We start from the raw sequence: 9092 nt of genomic DNA, 5'->3' as shown, positions 1-9092 counted from the left end.
CATTTCATCCGCTGTAGGAGACCTCGACTGTCCTCAGTAGAAATCGAACACAAAATGGCAAACCGCAGGATGATCCGGCTTTCGCAGCTGCCCGATCGACTGACTCGGGAAAATCTAGAGGACAGTGACTGGGTCACGTTTGCTGTGCTGATAAATAAAATCACCCCACAAAGCAAGAATAATGTAGGCACCAATCGATTTGACCAGCTTCAGCATTATATGTATACGACAATTAACACTGTGTCTGAAGCAGCATGCTTTAAATTAATTTATTTTGTAGGGGAAAACCTTCAGTATCTGGAAGCTGAATGACCTTCATAACCTAGATGTGACCGTATCACTTTTCCTCTTCGGGAGTGTTCACTCAGACCTGTGGAAGACTGACACTGGGACAGTGATTGGTGTCCTCAACCCCAATCAAATGAAGAACAAAGACGGCTCCAGTGAGGTGAGACAGCATATAGTGAGTCTTTAACAAGTAGTATTTTGTGAAGGAAATAGCATGTTAATGAACTGATGATCATTTAATTAAATTAAGCAAAAATTGTAATTTTTAGTTTAGCTGATGATTTTTCACTGCAGGTTCAGCACTAGATGGAGACATTAGCTGTTAAACTGTACAGTGAAGAATTTCTATACAGAAGCTTTGCATATGTTGATCTAGCATCAGCATCTTGTTACTTTAACAAAAAAAAGGTCTGTGATTCTGTGTAGTGAGTGCGAGTTTTAGTAATGGAAGCAGTAATGGTGTTCGTAATGGATGCAGCCATTTTCTGAAAATAACATGGTTCTTGTTCACACAAAAAATGTGTTACTGTATATTGAAAAATATTCAATTTAATGTCTTTAGAAATAAGCTATTAAACACAAAAAATATAAATATCTTGACGGCCAATCCGCTACGTTCCTTTATATTTCGTTATATTTATTTCTTTTGGGAATAATAACGTTCTATCTTATCCTATTGTGAACAATAGTGAAGTCAGGCAGTGTTATTAAAATTCCGATAATAAACAAACTATCTTAGGAAAGCATTCAACTTTAGTAGCTGCTTTATTCTGGCCAGGGTTGCAATGGATTTTGAGGGCAACATGTAGTCAATAATAAACAATATATAGTTTCAATATATTACATATTCTTTAAACTAAACAATATCTCTACGTAGCTTGATGTTTTCCATTACCATGAAATGCATTTTTATATTTGTCTGTTTCTACAGCTTTGCCTCACAGTTGATCACCCACAGAAGGTTCTGATGTTGGGAGAAGCCATGGATTTTGGTACTTGCAAGGCCAAAAAGAAAAATGGTGATTCCTGCACACAGCTAGTTAACTTGGTAAGTCTACCTCTTCTAGAAACCCGTGTTTTCATTTCTGTTAGATATGTTTTAATGTCCCGTGCTTCCCTACTGTCAAAAGTATGAGTGCCAGTACTGCCAGTACCACGTTAAAGCACAGTACAAGAAAATGAGCTCGAAGAGGGCCGAGCTTCAGTCCAGTTACACAGGCATTGCCCCACGTAAAGGAAAAGGTCGTGGAAGTTTAAAAGAACGCCTGTGCCAAAGTGACTTCCATTACGGGGGTCTGTCATCACTTGCATGTGCGCCATCAATGTAAGTTATCCCTTCTTTTAAAGGAAAAATAAATAAAAGGTTTTTTGAAAATGTCTAGTTTTTTAAACTCACTGTTACTACTTTTGTTTGAAGGACTTCCCCACAGCCTATGAAACAGCCATCTATTCAGGCAGTTTTGGCCTCTATCCCTAACAAGAATCTTGGTGAGAGTTTGACTAATGCCAGAGACATCTACAAGTCTGTATACAAATGGAATGTTTGGCTATAATGACTGAGTTACTACATACTTGTGTATTGTGCTATTTTTCTTTTGTCGCTTCTAGCCATTAGTTCAGGTGAGGTGACGGGATGCTCTGATGACTTCAGAAGCTTAATAGCTATGCCTACACCAGGAGCTCTAAATATAAAGAGACATCTAGGACAAAATAAGCCGAAAGGTAATTGGCTTCGTTTAAAATAGCCCTGTATTCTGTATTTGCCTGTTCATGTGTATATTGCAGGTAATCAATCATCCAGAAAGCACATTCAGAGGTTTTTTTTTCTCTCACTGAGGCTTTTATTTCAGCATATCAGATTCATCAGGGTTTCATAAATGTCTTGCAACACTTGGCATTGTATTGACAATTTCACCAGTCATGGGAAACACCTAGATGTTAAGAAAACGGCTAACAACCTGGAAATATTAGCAACTTGGCATATCAAGCCATTACAATTATGTCTTTAACTTATTGTCTTTTCAACTGACGTCTCACACACATCTAGATCCAAGCACCCAGCGGTTTGCCCAAATTTATTTTACTTAAATTTAACCCAGAAAACCCTTTGAAGGAAGTGTGTGTGCGTGTGCGCACGTGTGTGTGTATAATTTATTTCTTATTTTGCCAAATTTGTTTTGGACAAGAGGTTGTTGTTGGAATTCTAACCAGGAATCTAAAGGCTTTAAATTAATTCAGACAAATTTAAACACAACCAGCCAATGGTCTCTTAGTCACTGTTTCAGTAGCACTTGTGATTAAATGATAATTAAGAGGTCAATAGGGAGTGTATTTTTAAGTATGTCAGCAGATGTGTGTCATTATGAGATTTCCACGCTGTGATGTATGTAAGTCATGGAAAATGATTCTGTTCAAAGATTGGGAACCCTGTGTGTGTATGACTCATCCCTACGCTACCAGAGCTGAATTTGAGCGTTCTGATTTTGTGCACTAACCAAAAACAGTTCCTTGTGGTAGACAGCTCTTTCCAGCACAAATGTTATTACTTAAACACATCAAGTCTTGCGAGAGAGGGTGAGAGTTAGTGCTTATGGCTCCCACTCCTGCTGTGTGTTTTACACAGACATTTCTGGATCATCGGTTCAGTCCATCTCCGCAACTGAACTGCTCAAGCAACAAAAAGCACTTCACCAGCAAAGGTTTCAGGCCAGGCAGAAGAGGGCAGAGGAAATCCAGAAAAGGTGTCTGTCTGTGTGTGTCTGTCTGTGTGTGTGTGTCTGTCTGTGTGTGTGTCTGTCTGTGTGTGTGTCTGTCTGTGTGTGTGTGTGTGTCTGTCTGTGTGTGTGTGTCTGTCTGTGTGTGTGTGTGTGTGTGTGTGTGTCTGTCTGTGTGTGTGTCTGTCTGTGTCTGTCTGTGTGTGTGTCTGTCTGTGTGTGTGTCTGTCTGTGTGTGTGTCTGTCTGTGTGTGTGTCTGTCTGTGTGTGTGTCTGTCTGTGTGTGTGTCTGTCTGTGTGTGTGTCTGTCTGTGTGTGTGTCTGTCTGTGTGTGTGTCTGTCTGTGTGTGTGTCTGTCTGTGTGTCTGTCTCTGTGTGTGTCTGTCTGTCTCTGTGTGTGTCTGTCTGTCTCTGTGTGTGTCTGTCTGTCTCTGTGTGTGTCTGTCTGTCTCTGTGTGTGTGTGTCTGTCTGTCTCTGTGTGTGTCTGTCTGTCTCTGTGTGTGTCTGTGTGTGTGTGTCTGTCTGTCTCTGTGTGTGTGTGTCTGTCTGTCTCTGTCTGTGTGTGTCTGTCTGTCTCTGTCTGTGTGTGTCTGTCTGTCTGTCTGTGTGTGTCTGTCTGTCTGTCTGTCTGTCTGTGTGTGTCTGTCTGTCTGTGTGTGTCTGTCTGCGTGTGTGTGTGTCTGTGTTACAGGTCATGAACGATATGCTGAACTGACTGTATTTTTCTCAGGGTGCTGCAAAACAAAGGAGGTTCTGCGATTACATCTAGACCCTCCTTGAACATTACAAAAACGCCCTCTCCAAGAGCAGCTTCAGAGGTTCCCAAAGGCTACTCTCCACCTAAACCTGGCCTCTCCACTCCTCCTGTACCCACTTTGGGACGAGGCTACACAGAGGGAGAGGATATTCTACTAGACATGTCACCTCCTCCATGCTCAAAAAGCATCTCAGCTGCAAAAGTATGCTCCCTGTATCACAGGCAATTAGATTAGACAAGCAGCATGATGAGATGACCAAAATGCATCATTATTTTTGGCATTTTGACTAAATAAAGTAGTAGTTCTTAATTAAAAACGACAATCTGCTCCTTTAGAGATTGTTATTAATCCTTTTTACAAAACATTTCATTGAAGGGTTGTCTTCAGTAAGAATGACACTATTTCTTTAGTATGAACCGTTTCCATTCTGTCTATTTTTACAGCTGGCTGCAGTCAAAAAGCTCCAAGCAAAAGGAGTCGCACTTATTAAAGATGACCCTAACGCGGTGAAGCGCAAGCGACCCAACAGCAATGACCTCAGAGCACGAGTGGAGCACAGCCTAGCTTCACCTGAAGGTCTGGTCCCTAGTTGTCGGTGTGAGGGCTCAACCATTGTTACAGCCAAACACTGCGCTCATATTGATCTCAACGTCCTGTCTGTTTTCAGGGGAGAACAGAGCAGAGAAGGAGACCGAAGAGCCAGCTCAGAAGAAGAGGCGTGAACAGCTAGATTATATCCAGTCTGAGGAGTTCCAGCGCATTCTGAATGCCAAGTCTACAAACTCCTGGATAATGGGAGAGGTGGGTGTGTGCATGCGTGCCTGCATGTGCAGTAGTTCTCACTAGTCTGTTTGTAATTTCTTAATCGATATTTGAAGTTGATTGCTTTACCCAAAATATATTTAAAAAAAGAAAGTGCGTAGTATGTTTTGTTGCAGTCTGAATGTGTATCAAGGCTGTTTAGTTCTGGATTGTGGATAATCAAAGAGTTCTTATATCTAGTATAACACTGATATATTTTACGTTTTTTATCACTTCATCTTTTGCCTCTTTTTCAAATTCCGATTCCAGCAAGAGTTTCAGTTGCTCTTTGTGTTACATGGCAGCATGTACTGTATCCAGCTGTGGCGTCTTTGTGAATTCTCTATTTGTATTAACAAGCAAAAACAAACAAAACTTTAGTCCATATTGTGGCTGTAATGTTAGTCATCCATCATGCTGTTGTATTGTATATCAACAAGCCTTTGTACATTGTGGCCTATCAGTACAGAAGCACGGATGTGAGTGCGATTTATTTATTTATTTATTTTATTTTTTTTTTTTTTGCCTGTTTTGTCTGTGGAAAATAAAAATATGATATTCATTGGCTATAAATAAAATAAAATTCCACAGAAATGGGGTCTACAATAATTTGGTGAAATACTCAACACCTTGAGGATCGAGCCTTTATATTTTTGGATAAAATAAAGATCTTGTATACAGTGTTGTATGTAATGATGATTTAAATCTGTGTTTAGATGGAAGAGAAGGCCATGCAGGATTACTTTGAGCCACTAGTACAGAAAGAGAAGTTAGAGGAGAAGATGAAGAGCATCAGGGAGATGAAGTGTCGAGCAGTCACCTGCAAAACCGTAAGTTCTACATTGTTCATTTCACAGTGTTTGACCCTATGAGCCGGTAACCATTAGGGAAACATGCTAAATGTTCTGTTTACTTAGAAAGAAAATCTGTAAAAGGATTTAAATCCTGTGCCACAGTGCATATTCTTTTGCCTGCCTCTAGCTAATTCTCAGCTAAATAACTCTGAATCATTGCTCCTGCTTCGTTACACTTACAGCTGCTTGTCTTTAGAGCAACACGTCTATGTACACAGAGCTAACATCACGATGATGAAAGCCCACCACAGTGGCACTCAATCTCACTCATTTTCTACCGCTTATCCGAACTACCTCGGGTCACGGGGAGAACATGCAATCTCCACACACACAAGGCGGAGGCGGGAATCGAACCACCAACCCTGGAGGTGTGAGGCGAACGTGCTAACCACTAAGCCACCGTGCCCCCCTCCACAGTGGCACATGCTAACATAATTATTTTAGCCATTTGCACATTGTTAAATATGGAAGCTTTCTAGGCGAGGAGGCTTTGACTGATAAAAGAAATTCTCCAGTGTTATTCAACCTAATCTCAACTCGCAGCTTCCATAGCATATAGCAGGCGAGAATTTCCACTTGGCATGACTTCATACTGTGCATTTAAAAACCACAGCCATTAGTCTAAAAATAAAGATTTCAGGATAAAACTGGAGCAAGCTTATAAGCTTCTTTGAAGAAACCTACTTTAAGTATATATTTTCAAAACTGGTCAAGCATATAACCTCAATCCTACATTTCTAGAAGTCCTACATTTAGAATGAACAATAATCCAGTTGACACAGCTTTTACATAATAAATACTGACATTAATTTTCATGTTAATTTCAAATTCATTTCTTTTATTTAATCCTGTGGTAATTATAATAGAATCTGCATCATTTATAGAATTAGTATCTAGATTAATTAGGTTAAAACTAACACTTTTACCGTAATATATAATAATATTGAGGGCGGTGGTGGCTCAACTGGTTAAGGCTCTGGGTTGTTGATTGGAGGACTCCAGCTCCAGGGGCGCTGTATCATAGCTGCTGTATCATAGCTGCTGTATCATAGCTGCCCCTGCACTCTGACCCCAACCTCCTCAGTTGGGGTATGTGAAGAAAAGTATTCCACTGTGCTGTAATGTATATGTGGCGATAATAAAGGCTTCTATGCCCCCCCGTTGTTCTAAAGAATTGACCTTGCTATAAGCCATATAGCTGTGTTATGTAGATCATTGTTAACTTACTCACTATTATGAGATTATATGAGTTAATAGAAGATTAATGAGACATTGTGTTCTGCAGTGTAAGTACACACACTTCAAACCAGCTGAGCGCTGTGTAGAGGAGAAGCACGATTACCATTGGCATGATGCTGTCAAGCGTTTCTTCAAATGCCCTTGTGGCCAGAGGAAGATCAGCCTGAGCCGGTTCCCAACTGCAGCCTGCAGGTAAGCAGCAGAAGCTGCAACGTGATGCTTTTTCCCTTATTTCTCTGGCAGGAAGGTAACCCTTGTGTTAAGGGAAGGTTCTGTTAAGTTGTAAGATTTTTATTCACTTCTGTATCTTCTGTTTCAGCAACTGTGGTGTGTTCAAGTGGGAGAGAGACGGCATGTTAAAGGTAACCATGAAATGTTTACTACCTTTAGTGGAACCCAATAATGCTCCTTGTTATGGAGATTATTTTTATTTCCGCTTTAATTGACTAATCCTAAATCCCCCCCTTGTTTAGTTTCTATTACTGTATTATAGATCTCCTTTGGAAAAAGATGCTGGAGTCACAGAGTTAAACAGATTCAATGATCATGTTTGAGGAACAGGAAAGTCCTTAAGAAGAAGTATTAAAGATTAGCGTAGAAATGCAGTTTGCAATAACACCTATATCAAGTCAATAAAGATTTCAGGAATTTAGCAAGGATAAGCTATAACCTTTTACTGGAGAATTTTCATACACGTACCATATTATTTGATCTAAACTAGATGCTAAACTAAACCATATTATGTGAAATAAAAAGAGGACCGAATAGGAGTATTTGTTTAGAGTTTACGGTCCACTGATGATTAGAATTATTAGGTCCATCACTTCAATCTTCAGCCTGATCTTCAAACTAAAGCTTTTCTTCAAGTTTTCAAAGCCAAAGAGAATTCAAGAAAAAAAGCTGTGGGCTGTAGAGTTTTTTGCCCATATCTAGAGCTTGAAAATAAAATATGTCCAAGAAACACACTGGCAAGTTTGAAGTGCAAGAAAACTTGACTGATGCATTTGGTAAATAGAAAAAGTCACAAAGCAGTCATTGGAGGACAAACTTTATGAGGCAGGGCCTGAGCTTGGCCAGTTATGGGCCGAGTCTCTTAAGGGTGAATCATTCCTTCATTGTTTGATTTTGTTCCTTTAGGAAAAAAACGGACCAAAAATTGGAGGCGAGCTGCTGCTGCCGCGTGGTGAAGAGCAATCCAAATTCCTCAATAGTCTGAAATAAAGTCAGCAGTCTGGTTTCTGCTATCTGACTCGTTCCCACAGCACTCCTCTTCACACACACTGCTTAGGGAGCTTTTTTATTACAGTGCACGGTGTTGAAACTGGAAACGTCTCGATTTTCCCTGAGCCAGGCAGTGACTGACGTGCTGCTAATTCACAGCTTTTCGCATTCGCACACAAGGCTTGAATGCATTACTAATATAAATTGTTGCAATTTGTGTTTTTATCTTTTTTTATGTGTATATCTTATGGATTTTAATAACGTGCTATATTTTAAAGCATTTTTCTAAGTTTCACTTAGAATCATGTAGCTGTGATATAATGCTTAAATTAAACTAGCTTGAGTACTGATAGGTTTCTGTAATTGTTTTTCCATTACCAGTATAAATCTCACAATCATGAACAGTGGCTTGACCATGACAGCTAAAGTACTTCCTATCTACTAGTACTTGTTATCTAAGTGAACTTTACTACCTGTGCATGTCTCAGCTTAAAAGATCGTAAGCAATGAGTTTTTTACCTGTCATACAGATTTTTAAGGGATAATGGGCAGAAACACTGCTTCAGCAGTCAATAATCCTGACAATAAAATGGGCCAATCTACTGTCTATGCTTTCAATTCTGCAGATCTGTGCTGGGAAACTCAAGCCTTACGCATGCCAGTCTCTTACAGTGCTGCATCAGTATAACTGGAACTGTACATAATGTGCTCTTTCTTGCTTTCATTCTTTCTTTCTTGCTTTCTTTCTTGCTTCTCACTCTTTGTGTTTATTTATTTATTTACTTTCTGTGGTTTAAGTTTTAAGGAGTCAAGTCATTATTTATTCATGAACAGTCGTTTTCTTAAGTGCAGTACTTTTTGTAACGCAAGTGCACAGTGAAGCTGAGTTTTGGCTGTTGCGGGAGAAAACAGCATGACAGTATCCTATTTTGGAATGAACCAGATTGGAGAATGGAATATGATCCTGAACCCCTTTCACGTCTGGAGAAGTGTGGAACGGTTATATTATATAACGGTATAATGTCTTTGTGTTCCAAAATTCTATTTGTAATAATAATCCTTGATGATAATCTAATCCATACTGCTGCTTTTTTGGTGAAATGTAATCCCTGGCCAACCTGTGAATGAGAGAACTGAAAATATGATGGATGTACTAGTTGTTCAGATCTGTAGCTACATAGTGACTAAACACAAATATACAATTTTATAGGATTTC

General features: G+C 39.5%; 1 protein-coding gene across 3 annotated transcripts in view; it reads left to right on the top strand.

Annotated features, from left to right (window-relative positions):
* The window catches only part of LOC132859063 (protein MCM10 homolog), a 30711-nt gene extending 21628 nt beyond the window's left edge, over nucleotides 1–9083 (top strand). For all 3 annotated transcript variants that reach the window (XM_060889641.1, XM_060889642.1, XM_060889640.1), the window contains exons 10-23: nucleotides 18–183; nucleotides 281–448; nucleotides 1220–1336; nucleotides 1419–1612; nucleotides 1706–1776; nucleotides 1897–2010; nucleotides 2912–3029; nucleotides 3734–3962; nucleotides 4205–4337; nucleotides 4429–4562; nucleotides 5279–5392; nucleotides 6702–6847; nucleotides 6975–7017; nucleotides 7793–9083. In XM_060889641.1, the coding sequence (XP_060745624.1) occupies nucleotides 18–183; nucleotides 281–448; nucleotides 1220–1336; nucleotides 1419–1612; nucleotides 1706–1776; nucleotides 1897–2010; nucleotides 2912–3029; nucleotides 3734–3962; nucleotides 4205–4337; nucleotides 4429–4562; nucleotides 5279–5392; nucleotides 6702–6847; nucleotides 6975–7017; nucleotides 7793–7876 (1831 nt within the window). In that variant the 3' untranslated portion in view covers nucleotides 7877–9083. The remainder of the gene's footprint in view (nucleotides 1–17; nucleotides 184–280; nucleotides 449–1219; nucleotides 1337–1418; nucleotides 1613–1705; nucleotides 1777–1896; nucleotides 2011–2911; nucleotides 3030–3733; nucleotides 3963–4204; nucleotides 4338–4428; nucleotides 4563–5278; nucleotides 5393–6701; nucleotides 6848–6974; nucleotides 7018–7792) is intronic.
* The last annotated feature ends 9 nt before the right edge of the window (nucleotides 9084–9092 follow it).

The sequence above is a fragment of the Tachysurus vachellii genome, chromosome 16 (genome assembly GCF_030014155.1).
Source record: "Tachysurus vachellii isolate PV-2020 chromosome 16, HZAU_Pvac_v1, whole genome shotgun sequence".
In the NCBI taxonomy this organism is placed as follows: domain Eukaryota; kingdom Metazoa; phylum Chordata; class Actinopteri; order Siluriformes; family Bagridae; genus Tachysurus; species Tachysurus vachellii.
This window is presented reverse-complemented; position numbering and strand designations above follow the sequence as displayed.